General features: G+C 38.6%; 2 protein-coding genes and 1 pseudogene across 7 annotated transcripts; 1 reads left to right on the plus strand and 2 right to left on the minus strand.

The window, feature by feature from the left end:
- Window positions 1-3802: 3802 nt before the first annotated feature.
- On the minus strand, window positions 3803-7515 carry LOC147273442 (uridine 5'-monophosphate synthase / UMP synthase (PYRE-F) (UMPS)). The gene is made up of 6 exons (XM_086256909.1): window positions 6648-7515; window positions 5913-5996; window positions 5011-5093; window positions 4809-4896; window positions 4464-4718; window positions 3803-4130 (listed from the first exon to the last, which is right to left on the minus strand). The coding sequence occupies exons 1-6, from the start codon at window positions 7440-7442 to the stop codon at window positions 3993-3995; spliced, it is 1443 nt and encodes a 480-aa protein (XP_086113035.1). The 5' UTR covers window positions 7443-7515; the 3' UTR covers window positions 3803-3992.
- A 287-nt stretch (window positions 7516-7802) lies between these two features.
- On the plus strand, window positions 7803-14384 carry TPS5 (trehalose phosphatase/synthase 5). Of its 6 annotated transcripts, none has more exons than XR_015124172.1 (5): window positions 7803-8007; window positions 8742-10800; window positions 12097-12370; window positions 12737-13061; window positions 13512-13652. XR_015124172.1 is itself a non-coding variant. In XM_086256082.1 (5 exons), the coding sequence occupies exons 3-5, from the start codon at window positions 8816-8818 to the stop codon at window positions 13833-13835; spliced, it is 2583 nt and encodes an 860-aa protein (XP_086112208.1). In that variant the 5' UTR covers window positions 7805-8007; window positions 8459-8517; window positions 8742-8815; the 3' UTR covers window positions 13836-14384. The 6 variants fall into 6 exon arrangements, 5 of the variants coding, with proteins under 5 accessions (XP_086112208.1, XP_086112205.1, XP_086112206.1 ...); XM_086256082.1 differs by lacking the exon at window positions 12737-13061 and adding an exon at window positions 8459-8517 and having other exon boundaries at window positions 7805-8007; window positions 13512-14384; XM_086256079.1 differs by lacking the exon at window positions 12737-13061 and having other exon boundaries at window positions 7805-8007; window positions 13512-14384.
- Window positions 14385-14616: 232 nt separating this feature from the next.
- LOC147273444 (putative purine permease 22) lies at window positions 14617-20244 on the minus strand (annotated as a pseudogene).
- Between the last annotated feature and the right edge of the window lie 2675 nt (window positions 20245-22919).

The raw sequence follows: 22919 nt of genomic DNA on the forward strand, positions 1-22919 counted from the left end.
AACCTGAGTGGGTGCGCGGCGCGGAAGCCTGGATAGTGCGCGGGGCGGAAGCCTAAGTGGGTGTGCGGGGCGGAAGCCTAAGTGGGTGCGCGGCGCGGAAGCCTGGGTGTGTGCGCGGCGCGGAAGCCTGGGTGGTGAGCAGGGCGGAAGCCTGGGCTCGAGCCGGGGCTGGCGGTGCGCAGGGCGGAAGCTCGGAAGCTCGGAAGCTAGGAAGCTCGGAAGCTCGGAAGCTCGGAAGCTCGGAAGCTCGGAAGCTAGGGAGCTCGGAAGCTCGGGAGCTCGGAAGCTCGGAAGCTCGGAAGCTAGGAAGCTCGGAAAACTCGGAAGCTCGGAAGCTAGGAAGCTCGGAAGCTCGAGAGCTCGGAAGCTCGGGAGCTCGGAAGCTCGGAAGCTAGGAAGCTCGGAAGCTAGGAAGCTCGGAAGCTCGGAAGCTCGGAAGCTAGGAAGCTCGGAAGCTCGGGAGCTCGGAAGCTCGGAAGCTAGGAAGCTCGGAAGCTTGGAAGCTCAGAAGCTGGGAAGCTAGGAAGCTCGGAAGCTCGGGAGCTCGGAAGCTCGGAAGCTAGGAAGCTCGGAAGCTCGGAAGCTCGGAAGCTCGGAAGCTCAGAAGCTAGGAAGCTCAGAAGCTCGGGAGCTCGGAAGCTCGGAAGCTAGGAAGCTCGGAAGCTAGGAAGCTCGGAAGCTCGAAAGCTCGGAAGCTAGGAAGCTCGGAAGCTCGGGAGCTCGGAAGCTCGGAAGCTAGGAAGCTCGGAAGCTCGGAAGCTCGGAAGCTAGGAAGCTCGGAAGCTCGGGAGCTCGGAAGCTCGGAAGCTAGGAAGCTCGGAAGCTAGGAAGCTCGGAAGCTCGGAAGCTAGGAAGCTCAGAAGCTCGGTAGCTCGGAAGCTCGGAAGCTCGGAAGCTAGGAAGCTCGGAAGCTCGGAAGCTCGGAAGCTAGGAAGCTCAGAAGCTCGGAAGCTCGGAAGCTCGGAAGCTAGGAAGCTCGGAAGCTCGGGAGCTCGGAAGCTCGGAAGGTTTTTGCACCTCAACTGAGGGTAGAGAATTCAATGGGGAAAAGTTGTAACTTTCCCACAGACGGCGCCAAACTGTTGATGCTCAAAAATGGTAAAGCAGTCAACGTCGAGTCGAACCACGTAGGCCCGTTGACTCACCACCGAGTGGATGACACGTCGAAGTGGGGCAGGAACGAGTAGCTGGGTCCGACTGGTGAGTAATGAGAGAGAATGATATCCAAAGCACCCTGCGCAAGTACACAAAAGTGAGCGGGAAGGGCACCGGTGTGGTGCCGGCCCAAGCTCCTCCGACGCTCAAGTCAGTGTTCAGAGAAATCTGAGAGCAGAGTGAGTGGATAGTATAATATTGATTGAATCTTCCCTTTGTGACAAGAAGGTACCTCTTTTATAGTACCTTTGGAAGAGTGTCAACCAATCCGGCGATGACACGTGTCTCTTGTAATGATTCGCACTGTAGGAGCGCCACGTGTCACCTGTCTCGTGGGTCCGAATGAGTCGACACGGGTCGGGGCCTAGGAGGCTGGAGCTTAGGAGGCCAGAGCCTATGAGGCCGGAGCCTGGGAGGTCGGAGCCTAGAGGGCCGGAGCCTAAGAGGTTAGGGGCTAGGAGCCCAAGAGCCTAGGAAGGGCTTAGTCTTTGGGCCTAGGCCCAAATGACATGATGTTTAAGCCTTATGTGACTTGTCGTTATGCCGAGATGATTAGTCATACGAACAGTATGGAACCCGGCGACAAAACAATTTAGATATCTTCCTGAACCCCTGTATTTGGTGGGTGCAAGTCATGACAATTTTAGTACAATTTTTGGTTTTGGGTTCATTCATGAAAATAGCGATTACAAATTGTTCCAAGTTTTGACCACCATGATGATGCCAAATTTACGTACAAATTCTTGGAGAGAAGTAAAAGGCTGTCCATCATGTGGATACTATATTAAATCTGATGAGATTACTTTGAATGGAGTGCTATATTGGACCTATTGGTTGGCAAGTGATCATAAATTGCACTGGTATGTGTTTTCATTCAATCTGCACGATGAAGTATTCCATGTGATACCCCTGCCACGGCCAGTATCATTTATACTCCGATTGCTTTCATGGAAAAATTCAATCGGATTTTTTGTATGGAGTGATCGTCTTGAGTTTCTGATGGTGCCTATGACCTAGGAATCTGCAGCAAGTGGTACAAAAATGCCTTGGACTAAACGATTTAAAATATCCTCATCAGTGTGTGAACATTCCTTTGGAGTTTGGAAGGATCAATTTCTTTTCTCCCAACGTCATGAAGCAAAGCACACGAATAATGGTGAAGGCGACCTGTTTCTTTATGATCCTACAAGCCAGAAATTGAGAAAGCTTCCCAAATATGAAGCAATGTACTGCTTTCTTGAAGCACACAATTATGTGGAGAGCATAGTTTCAGTCTAAAAAACAACATTGGATGAAGTTGTGGAATAGGCTCTTGCATTGCATGAGGTGTAATTTTCTTACTTCTCTTCAGTATTCTGTTTGTTACCAAGTTCTAATTTCTTCCTCAATATATTTCTCAATTTTTATATAGTGAAGGCCATGGACGCTGGTGCAGAGGATGTTCAAATTTAACAAATTTTCTGTTATGTATTTTAACAAATTTTCTGTTTTGGGTAGCAAATAGGCTTGAGAGTATGATGCTGTTTTCTGGGTGTTTCCATTTCTGGGTTTCTATGCGCTTATTCACTAGAATATTTTTGATGTTGTGGTGGCTTGTAGAACTCTAGTAGTTGAGGGCATTTATCTCTACACCTTCGTAGGCTCTACCCTTTTGATATCCCTCGTAAATTCATGCTCATTCGGCTGCTTATAGAGGCATCTAAATGAATGCTTGCGTTTGGTGTAATAGTATCTTCTGTTTGTACATTTATGATTTTCTGTTTGAAGTTGCAAAGCTGATACTTAGCAAGCTTCTGTCGGGGTTTTCGATTTATCTGATTCTTCTTGGTGGGTCTTTGAGATTGTTTTACTTTATTGGTCTAGTGTCAACTTAATTCTGATTTTCTTTGATATTTTTCTTGTTGAATGTGAATGACAGTAAGTATAAAAGATAGTAATTTGCCTAATTCTCATGTTCTTATCTTTCTTCTAAGAATGTGCTGCCTAGCTATTGACTGTAGTTGAAAGAAGTGAGGGGGTTAATTGGATGATACCAGTCTTCTAATCTGTGGAATGTTTTAGCTCTGGTTGTATGTGATTTACTTCCATTCAAATTTTTTGATACAGCAGTCTCCACTATTCTTTTCTGATAATGTGAACTGTTTCAGTGGCTGATTTTGGCCTTTAATTACTACGATTCAAGTCTACAAAATGCCTTTGAACTCTTACCCTCGGATTCAATATATGTTTAGAGTCGACGTGCATGTATATAGTGATGGAAACTCTTACCCTCGGTAATGTGATGACTGATGATGATCATTGGATGACCATTCCAGGTTATTAATTAAAGTTATACATAAAGATTTTTTTTTTTTTTGGGGGTTATAAGCCAACTCTTAGCTGACACGTCCAATCTGTTAAACTGGAATTCCATTCCAATTCATTATAAATGTGGCAAGACCTTCAAATGCATTTTTTAAGAAAAAACATGTAGTGCCTGAGTTGGAAGTTTGGAGATCGTAAGAGCAAAGTTGGGAATCCAATTCAACACCGTAGTTCTTTTTTTTTTTTTTTTTTGGCCAGTAACAACACCGTGGTCCTTAAAAGTTTGATTTCTGCGGCCTTCTAGGTATTTTATAAAGTTGTCAAGCATTTATAACTTAGAATCTGGAAAACAGAAAAACATGTATAACTCCCATAATATAAAACTTGGAAGTTTCAAAAATACATTGAGATCAGAAGCACCAGGTCCTCTGGTCTCAGAAAACCACACATTGATGTCAACCATAATTAACTCATCTGTTTATTAGCAAATCACCCAACATAAGTGAAACAAGGGAGTAAGACTGATAGCAATCTTAGCTGCTGCTGCTGCATTTAGCCAAATATGCTTCCCATCCTTGAAGTCGGTATTCATGAGCTGCCTCTGCAGGGTTTGCAGCCTTTATAATTCCACGCCCAACTATTATGATATCACTACCTCTATCATATATGACCTGGTACACAATTTGTCTCAATCACAAGCTGGCCCATATGAATTAATTAATAAATAATAATAATAGCAATAATAAATCCAACTCAAAATTTTGACATGAGATGTCATTGACTCATTGCATACCATTCCAACAATATTTTGTTTATAAATATATAGTTGGCTTTCTGGCTAGTTTAGAACAAGAAACTTTGTGGTATCCTTCTACAGTTCTTTACTTTGATATATGAACACTCTGACTATTATATATTTATATACACATGAAGAAAAACCAGAACAATACACCGATCCCTAAAAATGTACGGTTATCAACATAAAATCACTGTATCAAACTTACAGAGCGTGGAGTGTTATATTGCTGGCCAAGATCATCACCCCCCTTCACCATTTGCACTCCAGGGGTTGCCTGAATGAAAGCTGGATTTACTGGTGCCCCTGGCCATGATGCTGGATTAACTGAAATGAAGCCAATCACAAAGTCCGAATGCTCCTCAGCGATCTTCACTGCTGCAGCTGTGTAGTCTCCCTTGGCAAGGTTACCGGCTGAGCTCATTTCAGCGAGCAGCAACAGGCCCCTACCACGCGGCAAACCCTAAGAGAAGTACAAGAGTGCTATAAAAGTTAAAAGATGAAATCATTTGAGCACTATTTATGCTGAAATCATCGATGCAAAGTTGCAAACCTTCAATTTCAGTCCATCCACAATCCCAGGACCCGAGATTATGTGAGCATTGACTATATCAGCCCAGTCCAATATATGGAATATACCTCTGCAAAAGGCAGAACCAAAAACCTAAGGGCATTGGTACTAACAGGGAAAAAAAAAGAGAAAATTTTAGAGGGAAAAAAAAAAAGAAAATTTTAAGAGGAAAACTCAGGCTCACCCTTCATACTGCATTGTTACTGTGTTACCAATGTCTGCAAACTTACGATCTTCAAAAATTAAGAAATTATGTTTGTCTGCAACCTTTAATTGGATAGAGCGCATATCAGCTATAGGTTGGCAGTTATTTTCCATAAACCAAAACATATTTGTAACCCACACAATCCAATATACATTGCTGTCAGGAAAAAAGCAGGAATAACTTCAAATATTCAGTTACTGCGTTTGACTACTGATTAAAATATAATTAACCAATGTTAATATCTTCTTCAATAAATCATGGTATAACAATATATGATATATCCCTTCTGAATTAAATCCGTGGAAGATTCATCTATGCATAGAAAATGATGGCTTAATAATATTCATTCAGTCAAATGTTGCGAAGTTGAAAAAATATTGACTCCCATGTTTGTAATGAAAGACCAGGCCATCTTCTTAAAAATAAAAATCAATTGATTTACCTAAAACGCAAACGGAAATTAAGGACATTTAAGAGACTAAGTATTAACTCATAAAAAATAAATAAAAGGAATCAAATGCACACTCCAATTCCATTCAAATACACTACTTCATCTTCCACTTTAATAAATGGATATAGTATATGTGGAAGTGGAAGTCAAGATGGATATGGTGAATGCAATTGAAGATTTTTTCAGAGACAATCATCCAGAAGCAATTACTGTATATCTTATGAACCTTGGACTCACACATACAAAAAATTTTTTGCATTATATTTTATGTGGCACACCATTGATATTGTCAATGTCTTAATGCCTATACCAACAAGAAGTTAAAAAACCACATGAAACAACACTCATCAATCATTATGATTCAGAAAACAACACTAAATAACAACTTTGCAAGTAACAAAATATAAAAAAAAACAAGTCTACAATATACCGAGCGAAGTTTAGAACCAAAATCTGGGGTGAAATCAGGCAATATATCGACATGGGTTTTCAATAAACATATCTCAGGTCCAACCTGCATTAAAACAAGTAGAATCAATCAAATGTTGAAGATTAATCTATCCCAAATAATTGGAGATCTTGGTTCTCGGTATTCTCCTTCAAATCCACTTCCTCTCTTCCGGTAAATTCAAATTTACAAGGCATCAACTTCTAAATTTGTCAATAGTAGCTGCACTAATAACCTTGTATTTGCAAATCTAGCTTACAAATACACACGCATACACGATTAAGTCATTACATATGCAACTATTTCAGTAAAAGTACAACAACAAAATCAGGAGCAACACCACATTAAAATATTTAAAATATCACAGCGTTTTCACAAACTAAATTTGAATCCATACAAAAAAACTTCTCTTCTGGTAGGCAGACCAGAAGAGAAGTTTTACTCAAGCTTGACTGGGCTAACATTTCAGGCCCAATCCGCCTAAACCCAAAACAAAACTGGACTAAAATAGTTTAAACATTCCAGGCACCTGTAAGCACCACGTGACACCCAACAATAGTCTAAACCCTTGCTCAGTCAAAGTCTCAAGAGGTCAACCCTGGTCAGCAATTAAAGATATTGTCTACATTCAAGTTTCAAAAATTTTCCGGGAAAATAAGGAATCTCCGAGAAAATCAGATACCACTAACATTTCAATTTCAATTCAAATCGACTCACCTTCTCAGCAATGTCGAGCAACTCCTTTGCAGTCCCAACATCAGCAGCCAAGCAGAGATTACTCTGCTTCTTCACCATAACCTCATAAAGCCTCTTCCCCATTGGATTCTTCGCCAGCTTCGCTCTCTCCTCAAACCCTAAACCCCTAACCTTAACCGTCTCGACGGCCTTGGGCACAGCAACTTTCCGATTCTCCTCCAGAAACCTCAGCACAACGCCCTCCGTCTCCTCCGCCACCTTCCCCTTCTCCTTCAAAACCCTAACCATTTCACTCAGTCGGAACAGTGCGTGCAGCTTAATCCCGTTCTCCGCCAAATTCTCCCTCCCTCCCTGCTCCCGATCGATCAAAACGACGGCGTCACTGACCTTCAGCCCCGCGGCTCGCAGCGGCTCGGCGGTCTCCAAAACCGACGCGCCGCTGGTGACCAAGTCCTCGACAATGAGGCAGACCTGGTCGGCGCTGAACTCGCCCTCGATGGCCTTGGCGGTGCCGTAGTCCTTGACCTCCTTGCGGCGCATGAGCATGGGGATGTCATGGCTGGTGCTGATGCAGGTGGCGATGGGGAGCGCCGTGTAGGGTACGCCGCAGACGAGGTCGAAGCGCGTGGCGGAGGGGACGGCGGCGATTAGGGTTTGGGAGATTTGGCGGAGGAGGGTGGGGTACGATACGATGAGGCGCAGGTCTATGTAAATTGGCGAGAAGATGCCGGATTTGAGCTCGAAGTTGCCGAATTTGACGGCGGAGATCTCGTGGAGTTTGAGGATCAAGGACTCCGTGGACGGCGACGATGACATTCTGGAAAGAGAGAGAGAGAGACAGAGAGAGAGCGGAAAGGAAGGAGAAGTGGAGGAGGAGAGGTCTGTCGGGAATAGCTTTCCTGTTTCGTATATTTATTCTTCCTAGTTTCTTTTTTTGTACCATGGGCTTGGGCTTATAACAGCCCACTTTGGTCAAGTCTGTAACCTTGTACAGAAATTCCAGAACTTGAGTTAAGTTGTGACCCTTTAAGAGTTAATCCAGACAACAAGAACTAACCATGGTTAAATTCAGTTGGAGGGGACTGTTTTATGTTCCTCATGTCATCACTCACCACTAGCACCAAAACTAGTGAGAGAGTGAGAATCTAATTCTTTCTAAATTTTTCCTATAAAGACATCCCATTTGGTTTGTTGTCGGACGTAAAAAGAAATTAGAGTGGTAGCAAATGAAATTTTGTACAAACAAAAATTAAAGTAATAATAGAGAGCCTTTTTTGTCTCCACCTAATGCCACTGTCAGTCAGTAAAATAGAGAATCTTTGGTGTCTCAGCTCGCACCGTCGCTCACTCTCTTTCTCTGGTATCTGACTTCAAGGCCAGGGTGAGTCTCTCACTCTTCTGAAATGATGATTTTTTAAAGCTTCTTTTTCATGGTTATTCTCCTTTTCCATGTTGCATGCCACTTTTTTGTGCTTTGTTCACTTCCCACTTGGTTTTGAGTGCTGCTGCATCTTCCATTCAGTATTCACTTGCTACGTTCACTCTTTCTGTCTCAAGATTATTTACACTTTTTGTAATTGAAAGGTGGGTTGAACATGCATTTTGATGTTTTAAGCTACTTTGGTGGATTTTTCTGTGTAGATAGACTGTTCTAAAGATTCTTGGTTTTCTGGGTTGCTGGGTAATCATTTGTTATTGCTAGATGTAATTTTTGTCAGATTTAGCTTCTGGGTAGTTCCAAATCTGTTCTTAGATTCTTGATTTTTCTGGGTTTTTTTCAGATCAGCGTTTGAGCGTCAGATTTTAATATTTGTCTATTTATTTCATTTAAGTGTACTTACTTCTGCAAAAATTGAAGGTCTGTTGTGAGGAAAGCTAAAGGAGATTTCTGGTAAATTTTCTTTGTTTGTAAGGAGAGCATCTTTGTATTGTAAGGATTGTATGCTAGTTTAGGCTTTAGAACTCAACCGTCGGTGGAATCTGTGCAGCTTTTGCGGCATTTTGTTAATGATTTCATTGGCATTGAGATTTCAAGTATTTCTTGCATTGTGTGTTCTTATTTTATCTATTCATCGGAGTGTTCTGATTATATCTGTTCATGGAAATTCTTTGTAGAAGTTGACTGTGAGGAATCAACATAGTCCTCTTTCAACTCTAAGTTGACCAGAAGTTCATAATTCGTCCTCACAATGGTTTCAAGGTCTTATTCTAACTTACTCGACCTTACTTCTGGTGGATCCCCAACTTTTGGCCGTGAGAAGAAGAGGTTCCCCCGAGTGGCAACTGTTGCGGGAGTATTGTCTGAGCTAGATGATGATAACAGCAATAGTGTTGGCTCTGATGCTCCATCATCCATTTCTCAAGAACGGATGATCATTGTGGGAAACCAGCTTCCACTTCGGGCGCATCGTAGAGAGGATGGGGAGTGGTACTTTAGCTGGGATGAGGATTCACTTCTTTTGCAACTCAAAGATGGCCTTGGCGAAGATGTAGAAGTAATCTATATTGGTTGTCTTAAAGAAGAAATTGACCCAAGTGAGCAAGATGATGTAGCCCAAACTTTGCTTGATACTTTCAAATGTGTCCCTGCATTTCTCCCTCCTGAGCTTTTTAGTAAATTTTATCATGGTTTCTGTAAACAACATTTGTGGCCTTTATTTCACTACATGCTTCCTCTATCACCAGATCTTGGTGGTAGGTTTGATCGGTCTCTTTGGCAAGCTTATGTTTCTGTGAACAAGATATTTGCAGATAAAGTAATGGAAGTGATTAGCCCTGATGATGATTTTGTGTGGGTTCATGACTACCATTTGATGGTTTTGCCAACATTTTTGAGGAAGAGGTTTAATAGGGTGAAGCTTGGATTCTTTCTCCATAGTCCATTCCCTTCATCTGAGATATACAGGACACTTCCTGTAAGAGATGAGCTTCTTAGAGCACTTCTGAATTCTGACCTAATTGGTTTCCATACTTTTGATTATGCCAGGCACTTCCTCTCTTGTTGTAGTAGAATGCTTGGGCTCTCATATCAATCTAAGCGGGGATACATTGGGCTTGAGTATTATGGTCGCACTGTAAGCATTAAGATTCTTCCTGTTGGGATACATATACGTCAGCTACAATATGTATTGAATCTTCCAGAGACTGAATCTAAAGTTACCAAGTTGGAAGGTCAGTTTAGGGGGCAAACTGTTTTGCTTGGGGTTGATGACATGGACATCTTTAAGGGAATTAGCTTGAAACTTTTGGCCTTCGAACAATTGCTTATACAACATCCTGATAAGAGGGGTAGAGTTGTTTTGGTTCAAATTGCTAACCCTGCAAGAGGGCGGGGGAAAGATGTCCAGGAGGTCCAGTTAGAGACTGATTCCACAGTGAAGAGAATCAACGAGACATTTGGAAGACAAGGATACAGTCCTGTGGTCTTGATTGATAGCCCACTTCAGTTTTATGAGCGAATTGCTTATTATGTTATTGCGGAGTGTTGTCTTGTTACAGCAGTGAGAGACGGGATGAATCTTATACCGTATGAGTATATAATATGCCGCCAAGGAAATGAGAAGCTAGATGAGACTTTAGGACTAAACCCAACAACCCCAAAGAGAAGCATGTTAGTGGTATCTGAGTTTATTGGGTGTTCTCCATCACTAAGTGGGGCAATTCGAGTTAACCCATGGAACATTGATGCTGTTTCTGAAGCTATGGATTCTGCCCTTATGATCCCTGAGGCAGAAAAACAGTTGCGACACGAGAAGCATTATAGGTATGTCAGTACACATGATGTTGCATATTGGGCGCGCAGCTTCTTGCAGGATCTTGAAAGGGCATGCAGGGATCATATGAGAAGGAGGTGCTGGGGAATTGGTTTTGGTTTAGGATTCCGGGTGATTGCTTTGGATCCAAATTTCAGAAAGCTTTCAGACGAGCATATTGCTTCAGCTTATAAGAGGACCAAGAATCGAGCAATTCTTTTGGATTATGATGGTGCTATGATGCTGCCAGGTTCAATTATTACCACTCCTAATACAGAGGCTGTTGGAATCTTGAACAATCTGTGCAATGACCCAAAGAATGTTGTCTTTCTTGTTAGTGGGAAAGACAGACAGACTTTGACTGAATGGTTTTCTTCTTGTGGGAAGCTTGGGATTGCAGCAGAGCATGGTTATTTTGTGAGGTACGTCTCTTTTTGTTGTCATTGTTGCTATTGTCCCCACTCCCCCCTTTTTTCCCCGTTCAGGCTCTATGGCAGTGTAGATGCGGTTTCATAGACTTCTTTCCTGGTCTGATGATGTTCCATAAGCTTAAACATGTGATTTCAAGTTCTTGGATCTTTATCAATAATGAAGTTCTGGTTATAGATGTCACATGGACAAAGTACGAATAGGAAGGGGAAGAAGAAGAAGAGAATAAATAATAATAAATAAAAAAAGTTCACTTGTTGATTTAGCCTGCTTTTTGGATATTTTTTCTTTTTCTTCTGGTTGAAGGTATTTCCCAATTGTTGATGCTGTTGCATACACTTATGCATGTAATCTTGGTTTGTGGATCTTTTATCAATAATTTAGTTGTAGTTTTAGATGTCACATGGACAAGTTCCAAAAGGGATGGGCTAGGCCTGTGTTTCTAGTTGTATGAAGAACTGATGAACTGTGCAATCTCATTTGTTTAGTTTTCTAACAGCTTGTGTGGACAAATAAAATTTGGATTCCAAATGATAAATAAGTGTTTTATTTAAAATAGAATGGTGAAAAGGAACTAGTGAAATTAGGATAGTCATTGCATGTGTTGAATCATTTCTCTCAAATTGGATAGACCCGTCTCAGAACTGTGCAATCTCTCAAACGGAAACCTAAAATGTTCTTTTTTTTTTTTTTTTTTTTGTAGCCTGAAAATTTTCTAACCAGAATATTACGGTGGATAAAACTAAAATCTTTATGGTGCATAACTGGACTGTGGTGCTCATATGATTCGTGTTCACAATGCTAAGTGAGTTTGCTTGGGTTATCATTCTCCACTCTCAATAAAACACTTCGAAATGTAAATGGTAGGAAATTTCCATTGCCCCCAATCCTAAAAGGTAGGCCTTTCTTGTTGCTTTGGTGAAATGTAATAAAGTACAACCTTCATATCATGTGATTGGTTTGAAGGTTGTTTGAGCAAATTTTTGTGATCATTTTTTCTGAAGATGGGTATAGCTTCTTTAGGCTTAACAGATAGAATTAATTCAATCACATTAATTTTTATAAGTTTTCCCTACTGGGATTCTTTTTGTTTTGTTTTATTTTAAATAAAGTGAAAAAAAGAATGAGGTAGAGGTAGAGCTGCATTTATTTTAAATCAAAGTCAGGATCAATCTGCAACTTTGTGATCCAGTTTCTGGTTATAGAGTTTTGAAAAGAGAAACATGTCTGAAAATCCTTTTGTTTGTTTGGGTGTGATTGAAGTTGAATGTTTTTTTTTTTTTTTTCAGGTCAAATCATAATGTCGACTGGGAAACTTCTGTCTCTATTCCAGATTTTGATTGGAAACAGATTGCTGAACCAGTAATGCAGTTATACACCGAAACAACCGATGGTTCTACCATAGAGACCAAAGAAAGCGCTCTTGTGTGGAATTACCAATATGCAGATCCTGATTTTGGCTTCTGTCAAGCTAAGGAGCTTCTAGATCACCTGGAAAGTGTTCTTGCCAATGAGCCAGTGTCTGTCAAGAGTGGCCGGCACATTGTAGAAGTTAAACCTCAGGTGAGCGGCTCTTTTTCTCCTTTGTAATGTCAATTTAATAGTTGTTTTTAAGTCTAGAAACATATGTAAATGAAATGAGTTGTTGCTATCCATTGCCACGGTTTCATTGGCTTCTGTAGCATTTTACATGTTCTATGTAATCCAGAAGTTTTAGGGTGGGCCTTAAATTTTATAGTAAACATATAATGAAGTTCCAAGGAAACATATGAGCCACTAACCAGGGTAGAATACTTGCTCTGACACCTTGTTCAATACATGGGTAGAATTCACCCTTAATCGGCTTGCAAGGAAAAGATGCCCATATGTTTATATGTTGCATATCCCAAAAGGTATTGGAACTATCCTAACACTCTTCCTCAATGCTAGGACTGAGGACACTGGGTTAAACATGGTTTCAAAGAAGGTGTGCTGCAGGGATTGGTAGAGTTCGTATTTGCCCTACGTGGCTAGGTACTTTGGGGATGTGCAATGTATACAACATAGTTCACATTCGCCCTAAGTGTGTTCAACCCTGGCATTGAAGGAGAATTATGCATAGTCCCATATCGCCTAGGTACTTTTGGGATATGTAATGTATACACGTGGGCGTCCTTTCCTTGAAAGCTGATCTCAAGTATGATTGCTACCCATGGTTTAACTCATCGAACAAATTGGAGAGGATTCAAATGGTTATAAGCATAACCTGAAGAAGGTGGGAAAACTTAAGAAATGCTTGCTCCAAAAGCTATATACTCAGGGGCTGTATTAGAGTGTTGAGGTGGAAAACCTATCATTTGTTCTTTACTTTTTACCACATAAGCCTTTTCATTCATTTCAAGGCAGAAGCGTCACTTGGTGAATCTTCTTTATTGGACTGTTTAAAATTGGTAAACTTGGCGCATCATGACAGTTTTAATCAAATGTAAATCAAGTGTGGTTGTGCTGTTCAAAAACTACTACTTATATGGATCATGGACTTTCTATTCACTTTTCATGATTCTCCTATTTTATTCACTATTTGTTGATATTTTTTTTTAAAAATTGGAAGCATGAAAAATATAATGTAAACTCTCTTCTGATTTGAGGTTGCAATATATATCTCTATGAACTGAGGCTCAACTATAATTATATAAGTTTCACTCATTATCTGTCCATTCCTCAGGGTGTCAACAAGGGCCTTGTAGCAGAACGTCTCCTCCTAACAATGAAACAGAAGGCAATTCTTCCAGATTTTGTTCTCTGTATAGGGGACGACAGGTCTGATGAAGACATGTTTGAGGTGATAATGAGCTCAGGGGACTCTCTCTCTCCTGTTGCTGAAGTTTTTGCTTGCACTGTTGGCCAGAAACCCAGCAAGGCCAAGTACTACTTGGAAGACACAACTGAGATTTTGAGAATGTTAAAGGGCCTTGCCAATGCTTCAGAACAGGCGGGCAGAAATGCTCCACAACCTTCTCAGCGAGTGGTTATTGTAGAAAGTAAGTAGATTATTCATTGTGTACCCTCCCTGCAAAACGTCCCCTAGGCCTGTGGTTCATTTCATGAGAATAATCAATATTGGGTGGGGTCGAGCTCGATGGTTTGAAAGTGTGGGTCCTTCCTGTCCATCAGATATACATATATAATTTATTTGGCTGTTGTTGCAAAGCGTATGTAGCTAGCTAAATTGTAACTTGTTCATGTCTTGATGTGGCCTTGTTACTTGGTGTGTTTCGGATTCTTTCACCATTGAATGTGCCATGTGTTATTGTTGAGCATCCAATATCTTTCTGAGGTCCATGTCAGCCACACCCTATGAGAAAAATTTCAGAGGGCTCAGCGTACAGAGGGTAGGCTCACTTTTGAGGTTGTAAATGAAGCTCTATGGGAGCATATGTAACATTATGCATGGTACCTTCCACAGCCCCATGATGTGGATTATTAATCTTGTAAACAGATCATCGATTCTTGAAGGTATGTATCAAGGCTTGCAAGATCATATGCTTCATAATATTATATATATTATGCATAATCTAATATGATTTTATTATTTGTACATTATGATTCTTATATCTCTCCACCCAAAAGAAATAATTGATAGACACATAACTTTATGGCTAGAAAACTGGATTGATCAAAAGAGAAAAAAAGAGAGTAGAAAACTGGATGTTTAATTGAGAGTTTGAGACAAGTCATCAACTTGTCATTGCTTGTAGTTTTCTTCATCCATTAACCTCTTCCAGGAGTACTGAATTGGAAGCTTCATTGGCATTTGCATTTTCAGTTTTTTCAGTCTTGGACTTACAATATTCGTCAAGGTAGTGTTGCCGAAACTATGGCCATCACCTTCAAACCATGCATTCTGTCATCGAAAACAATCACAGCCAAAACCTGAACCACAGGCAGACCCATAGCACCTATAACATTGCAGAAGAGGGAAGACACCTCAAATATCAACCCCACTGTACCAATGATAAACTGCCAAGCAATAATCGTCCAAACCAAACCAACACCTATGATGCCTTCCCTGTCTCAAATTCATCCATCTCTCTATTTAGTCCCTTCCACTCTCCACTAGCAAACGGTCCAACCAAGAGAGCCACAGTTGCCACTAGTGACTGATTGATGATCATATCCATGACAGCTGTGAATGTTTGCTTTTTGAGAACCTTCCGGAAGGCAAACTGGGTCAGGGCAAGCACCAGTGCATTCCCAGCAGACCCCCCCCCCCCCCCCCCCCCAACAGTGCATATGAACCCAAGTGCATACTTTCCTTTGGAGACTGATTCTGTATAAGTATCATCTGAAGAGTCATGATCAGTACTTTGAAACACAAGAAGAGGGGAGGAGATGGTGAGGACTACAGAATTGATGACAAATGGAGTGAGCTTTTGGGAGTTGAGGAAGAAAGAAAAGAGAGCTGTGAAGCCCAATTGGGATGCACATATCAGAGAAAAAGTAGACGCAGGAAGGTTTAAAAGCCCAAGTGAAGTCAAGAAGCAGCTTCCTGCTATGAGTAGGCCAAGGGTGACATAAACCAACACAAGGGTTTAACACAGATGGTCCTTCTGAATGGGTAGTACTGTTTGTGGTGGGATTATTAGTATTGTGTTTGGATGATAAGAAAAGAAAATAGAAAGGAATGACGATTGGGAATCCTCCAATTTGGACCCATTTGCCCTTTCCACCTTTGTCGAAGTACAATCTTCCCACAAGTGTTCCTGCTGACTGGCCAGAGAGGACAAAGAATATGTAGGTGGCTATTCGAAACCAATTCCACTTTTGTAGTTTCTGGGTCGAGGGATTGTTGATTGGTTGTTGACACTTGTATGCTCAATTGAGTTTCCCTCTTTGTCATCCTGAATTGCTAGAAAAATTCAAAATGAACAATGAGTCTATGACTATATATACCTGCGAGATTATATAGAACTATTCAGACAATATTTTTGTGGTCACTTTGCTGACCACTTCTATTAGAGGTAAAATTTTCAAATTAGAACACGTGTCAATCATTAATATCTAAAATCCTAAACCTAAACCATACCCTTAGAAATTGTACACATGTTGTAATTTTAATGGGGTGGTACACTACGTCAACATGTCACATGGTGTTGCGGTCACACACAATAATTTTTTGTGTATTTATCATAGTTTCTCTTCAAAGTATATATTCTATGAAAGTCTGGTCAGCACTAATTGAATGGTTTATCATACTACGCATGTATGACACACACACGCATATTAGTAAAGGTTACTTCACCAAATTAAAAATGGCCTTCAACCTTGAATATTGTTATTTATACCATATTTATTAATTCTCAGAGAAAAATTATTGTGTATGATCGTAACAAAACTATAAAACAATTGAAAGCTTATAGTTAAGGCAGCGGCTATTCCGACCACCCATTGGTGCTGAGTTGACCACTCTCATCTTAATTTAGTAAAAGACATTTTTACCCCATTGTAAAATGACCATATAGGACATCTTGTTTTCTTAAAGTATGTTTTCTCATTACACCCCCATATCCGCTTTACCACCGCCAATTACTCCACCCACACCCACACCATCATCTTCATCTTCACACTCCACTCTCTTCCACTAACCACCATTTTTAACCTCTACACTTTTCAACCAAAACCCTAGACATAGACTATTCATTTCATCACTCCTATTATACCAAAATCAACTATTTTTGGCAAATGAACACTCAGAATGACCAATTGGAGTCGTCAAATGAGGTCATTTTGATCATTTTTTTGTTTTTTATGGAAATTTTTGCGTTTTGAGATCTTCTGTTCGCGGTTTTATTCGGAACACTAGAACCGAAATATGTAAACTATTTAGGTAGATACCCACCGAATAATATTCAATAATTCGGCAGGAATCTACTAAACATCCAAAGTCGACTTTTTCTTTTTATTCATTTGGTGGGTACTTGCCGAATATTTTAAATAAATTAGGAAGTATTCTGCCGAAAATGTATCACAATTTCAATAGTTTTCTGTCGAATATTGGGACTTGCATAATTTTTTTTTTTGTTTTGAATAGGAGCAACAACTGGGACATGATTCCACGAGATATAGTATGGTTGAAGACAAAGATTGTTGTGGGTGATGGAGGTGGTGGCTAAGTGACAGAGACGAAGGCGTCGACGGCGGTGAGTGACAGAGATGACAACAATGAGGGAAGGAGAACCAGCAGTGACCAAAATTTACCACAATGTGAAAGTCATGGGTGGTTTAATGGATTTAGAAAGTAAAGTTAGAAATTGGGGGTATTTGGGTCATTATGGGGTGGTGAACTCAGCAAAATTCTGAAAACTCAAAATAAACGGTGGTCAACTTAGTAAGGGTGGTCAACTCAGCAACAATGAGTGGTCAGAATAGCCGCTGCTTATAGTTAATTCAAAAAAAAAAAAAAAAAAACAAGATCAATCTTTTTAATGGATCTAAAATAGGCTTGTAAAAACTGCTCAAGTCCGATGGACTGGCTTGAGGTCGGCCCTATTTTTTCAAATTATGGGCTGGCCCAATCCTATATATCTTATAGGCAGGTTTGGGCATGTCCGTTTGTGCATAGGGTAGTGTTTGGGCCCAACACTATTGAACAATTAGCCATCTCTAAACAAAACAAAAAACAAAAAAAAAGCTACTATTTGCACACCATTTTTTTTTTTTGCACACCATTTTCTCCTACACATCTCCTACCATCTTCTAAAATGTAAAATTTATCTTTAACACACCCCTCTCATTACCAAAATACCTCAATCTCATTAATCTCACTAAATTTCTCCGTACACACCCACTCAACTCAAACACTACACACCCCACAAACACATTCCAATTACACACCCCACCCCACCCCACCCCACCCCAACCCCACCTCCCAACCCCATACACACACACACACGTTACACACCCCACCTCCCAAACACACACACACACAGTTATCTGCAGAACATTTCCAATTTGTTCAACAGTTTACTACCGAACAAATTAGAAATGTTCGGTGAGTATCTACTTAACACCCTGAATATACCTGCCATGAATAAATCCACATACTTATATATTTTTAAATATTACAAATAGTGCATCAAGTTCAAATTTATAATAAGTAAATACACATGTCAACAATTCTAACGAGTGTTCAGAACAAAATTAATCACTATCAAGAGACACATGTTCTTATGTGGATGGATCATTAGGGCATACAAGTTCCTTGAATTGCTCAAGGCGATGTTGGTATCTAGTATACCACATTTTTGTTCTTTCGATGACATACAAGCTCCACACAGTTGGAACAGATGGCATAGGGTGCTCCGGTACCAAGTGTACCTATTAAAAATAAAATAGCTTTGCATTAGACGTGAGTCAAAAGATAATTTAAATATCAAATAACACAAACCATATAGTTCAATGTGTACGTACCTGTACGAAATGATTGTCATTGACAAAACCGATACCAATCTCACGAATCTTGGATATCTCAAGTGTATTTGGGTGTGCGCTAAATGGTAGGCACGTTAGGCATAACGACTCAGATACATGAGTCACCACTACACCATAGCGTGTCGCGATTACATATCCTATCTCTGGCATGTCCATCCAATAATCTTTTGGTGCAAGATGAGGTTCTTCAAAATACTCAATCGAATGCTTTAGCTCAGCAACTCGAGATCGACCAAAAATGGACTCATATAGGCTGGACAATGACCGTAACGAGTGGAATAAATCTATACGCACCTTCCACCACGCATCTTGACCCAACCCCAAAGCCAAAGCTACGACTCGATAGCCACAATGACCGTCGGATTTGACATCAGTGGCACCGGTAATGAATGGCCTAATGCTAGTGTTGAATTGGTGTGTATACCGGTGAGTCGGAATAGATGGTGTGAGTGATGTCTGTAGAAAAACATCAATAAGTTAGATTATGCAATGAATACTAGTAAAATGAAGTAATATTATAATAATTAGAATTAATTGTATACCTTTAATTTAGATACTCGTGCCTTTAGCATCTTCTTTGGCGAATTGGTGTCAACCGTACATATTGTAGGTGATGGTGAATGACTATCTTGACCCGAAAGTGCATATTCGGTCAAAACCTCGGCCTCGGCCCTAGTGTAGTCCTCAACCTCGCTGTTTCGAGTAGAAGCACCACACCATATTGGTTATATTGCTCGTCGTAAACGTAAAACATGAAAATGGTGTTATAACAGTGTGCTCGGTAGAAGGTTTCCGAACCAAATGTCCTTGTTCGGTAGGAATCTGCCTAACAAATGCCCATCTTTCCACAGGTGACTACCGAACGAGCTCAATTTTACATAAATAAAAAAATTTCATTCGACAGGTGTCTTCCGAACATATATAAATAATTCAGTAGATGCTTGTCGAACTTTGTAAGTTTATTCGGCGGGTAGTCACCGAATGATTTTTTTAAAAATTTATTTGTAATTTTCATTCGGTAGATAACCACCGAATCTTTTACTTTTGTTCGGTAAATATCTGTCGAACATTTGAGAAAAGTTTGGCACTGGTTCGCTGAACAAACCGCGAATAGAAAATGAAAAACACAAAAAATTACTATCATATCTCATTTGAAGGTGAATAAAGGACGAGTGGAGGCTCCATTCATGAAAACTAATATGTATTTCTACAATATTATTCTATATATGTAACAAAGAGAGAAAACTTAAGGTTTAATTAATGAAAGTGAAGAAATGAGGTTATGAGATGAGGGGGTGTGCAATGAGAGTTTTAGGATTGTTGTAGTTGGGTGTGTAAGGAAAGTTTTTTTTTTTTAAATAATGTGGGTTGTCCTTTAAGGTCTTTTCCCTTTGTGTCAATTAAATAAATTCAAAATTAAATTGTTGAGGGTGTGCAAATAGCAATTCTAAAAAATTTCATGTGCCCAGTTTTTCAAGGATTTCTTCTTTGTACATGAACTAATTAAAAAAATCTATTGCATCTTCAATCTCTCCCAAACCCAAAGTTGTTGAGAAGTTGAGAACGCTACTATCTACATGCCTACTTGAAACAAGTAGAGAGCTCAGACAAAAAAGAAGCAAGTAGAGAGATCCATTAATTTCATCACTACTTTGTATAACATGTATGATATATATATATATATATAACTAAGAGTTTAAGACATAATAATTAATTTTAAAATGTGGTAAGTGTAGCATTACTGTTAATTTTATTACTCAAAAGAGCAAAGAAAAAGTGGACATCCTTTTGCATACTGTGAACATCCCATGGTAGAAATTAAGCTAGCTATTGATGATGACTTACCCGGCCATGATGTGAAGCTGCAGTTCTTGCTGAGCTTCTGCCATGCCAAGCTGAGAACATGTTCCACAGACACACGGAGTTAATGACTGAATTGGCGGGAAGAGTAGGAGAATATTGTTCATCGATCCATCTATTCTTTCATATCATGGAATTATTGAGTGATGAGTCTGATGACTGATGAGTGTGCCCACTAACAAGTAACAACATTAACAATTAAAATAAATACCAGACAAATTTTATATATTATATATATTTTTTCTTTTACAAAATAAATTTGTTCAAGACGATTAGATTTTTAGTTCTTTGACTTTTTATATAACAAATCGGAATGGCTTTTACGAGGGAATACTTATGAGAAATGTGAGAGACTATTTTATAATTTATAAGAGCCCTTAGATTAATTCAAAGGTCCATTAATTTTAACTATTAAATTTCAATAACTTTTTAGTTTAGGTACCAAAATTAAATAACATTTTAGATTAGGTACTAGTTGAAAAATCAAACAAAATAATAAAGTAAAAGGTATTAAAATTTACAAATATTACATCACATTTCACTACAATAAAAAAAATAAAAATAATATTACATAAAAAATATTATATTAATTTATACTATATTGTATTAAAAAAAATCAATCCAATCACAATTAATTAAGTTGTGACTGTCTTGGTAAATTAAAAGAGACAACTCACACCACTATACTATGTATTATTTTGAGTAAAATTATTGTTTTGATCTCTATTTATACTAGATTGTAGTATAATTTCTCTAAAAAAAATTTAATTAAGTCACAACTTAACTGTGACTGTCTCACAACTTAGATGTGACTGTCATTCAGTCACAACTAAATTTGAAGTTGTGAGTGTCGTACAGTTACAACTAAATGTGAAGTTGAGACTACATTAATAAATTTTCAAGATAATATAAAAGCCTCAAGGGCAATTTTGGAAAAACTTTATAAATTTTAATTAACACCCATCATATTTGGGCCAAAGGTCAAAAATGTCAAATGGAAAAAGCTTAAATCAAAAGGGTCAACATATTTGTGACCTAATTTAAAAAATTACATTTAAATTTGGTAGTTCAATTGAAATATTATATAGTTTTCATGCTATACCAAAAAATTATTGGAATTTTGTATTTAATCCTAATTTTCTATTAATTCAATGTCATATATTTTTATTTACTTAAAACCTATACCAATTTAGCTTTTTTACAAATCACTCACCTGAGGTCCTGAACTATACTCCAATTTGCAAGTCACCACTTATATTAAAAATTGAATCAATCTCCGTTTAATTCCATCAATATATCTATTAAAAATAAGGATATATTGGTCTTTTCAAGTAAATTTTAAGGGATATTTTGGTCTTTTTGTTTTTTGGGTGGAGAGTGGATGGGTTGCTGGGCTCAGTTTTTTTTGTTGTTTATGTTTTTTCATTTTTTATTTAATTATTTTTTATTTATATATTTAATAATAAAAAATTAATAGAAAATTAAGATTAAATACCAAATTTTAATAATTTTTTGGTATAGCATTAAGACTATATAATATTTCAATTGAACTACCAAATTTAAATGTAATTTTTTAGATTAGGTCACAAATATGTTGGCCCCTTTGATTTAAACATTTTCCATTTGACATTTTTGTCCTTTGGCCCACGTATGATGGGTGTTAGTTAAAATTTATAAAGTTTTGATAAAATTGTCTTTGAGGCTTTTGTATTATTTTGAAAATTTGCTAATGTAGTCTCAAACTTCACATTTAGTTGTGACTGTACGACACTCACAACTTCAAATTTAGTTGTGACTGAACAATAGTCACATCTAAATTGTGAGACAGTCACAGTTAAATTATGACTTCATTGAGTTTTTTTAAAAGAAATTATACTACAATATAGTATAAATAGAGGTCAAAACAATACTTTTACTCAAAATAATACATAGTATAGTGATGTGAGTTGTCTCTTTTAATTTACCAAGTCAGTCACAGTTAAGTTGTGACTAGATTGATTTTTTTATTTTTTTTAAATACAATATAGTATAAATTAATGTAATATTTGTGATGTAATATTATTATTATTTTTTATTTTAGTGACATGTGATGTAATATTTGTAAATTCTAATACTTTTTACTTTATTATATTGTTTGACTTTTCAACTAGTACCTAATCTAAAATGTAATTTAATTTTAGTACCTAAACTAAAAGCTATTGAAATTTAGTAGTTAAAATTAATGGACCTAAAAATTAATCTAAAAAGAATAAAATATCTTTATTTTTAATAAAAATATTGACAGACTTGGACATAGACAATGCATTGCAATTTTTTTTTTTTTAATTCAAGTGGCAGATTGATTCAATTTTTAATTTAGATAATAATTTAAAAATCAAGATATAATTCAAATGAGTAATTTGTTAAAAAAGCCTATCAATTTTATCACCCAATAACTCACCCTTAAAAAAACATCACTTTTATCACTCAAATCCATTTTTATTCTTCATCCTATTTTTTACTCCATATCACCGTACGGTTCACCATATTGTCTATACTAGGGGTGGGTTCGGTACGGTTACCGTACCGAAACACCCATACCGAATTCCGACCGATATAGGTCGGTAACCGATAATTTCGGTATCGGTCGGAGAGTGGCGGTATCGGTCGGAGAGCGGCGGTGCCGACTACAAATCCCAACAGCCTTTCCTCCCTCCCACACTCTGTACCAGCCAAGCCCACTCCTCCAAGATGAGGGATTGATAAGAGATTGACCAACCACATCCCCCTTACACCCCTAGCC

Source organism: Dryas octopetala, chromosome 9 (assembly GCF_963921425.1).
Source record: "Dryas octopetala chromosome 9, drDryOcto1.1, whole genome shotgun sequence".
Classification (NCBI taxonomy): domain Eukaryota; kingdom Viridiplantae; phylum Streptophyta; class Magnoliopsida; order Rosales; family Rosaceae; genus Dryas; species Dryas octopetala.

Coding starts and splice junctions, on each gene's coding strand:
- LOC147273442 (XM_086256909.1), bottom strand. CDS start 7,442: ATGTCATCGTCGCCGTCCACGGAGTCCTTGATCCTCAAACTCCACGAG. Junction 4,897..5,010: donor GTAACAATGCAGTATGAAGG/GTGAGCCTGAGT, acceptor TGCCTTTTGCAG/AGGTATATTCCATATATTGG. Junction 4,719..4,808: donor TGGATGGACTGAAATTGAAG/GTTTGCAACTTT, acceptor TACTTCTCTTAG/GGTTTGCCGCGTGGTAGGGG.
- TPS5 (XM_086256082.1), top strand. CDS start 8,816: ATGGTTTCAAGGTCTTATTCTAACTTACTCGACCTTACTTCTGGTGGA. Junction 10,801..12,096: donor GAGCATGGTTATTTTGTGAG/GTACGTCTCTTT, acceptor TTTTTTTTTCAG/GTCAAATCATAATGTCGACT. Junction 12,371..13,511: donor TTGTAGAAGTTAAACCTCAG/GTGAGCGGCTCT, acceptor TCCATTCCTCAG/GGTGTCAACAAGGGCCTTGT.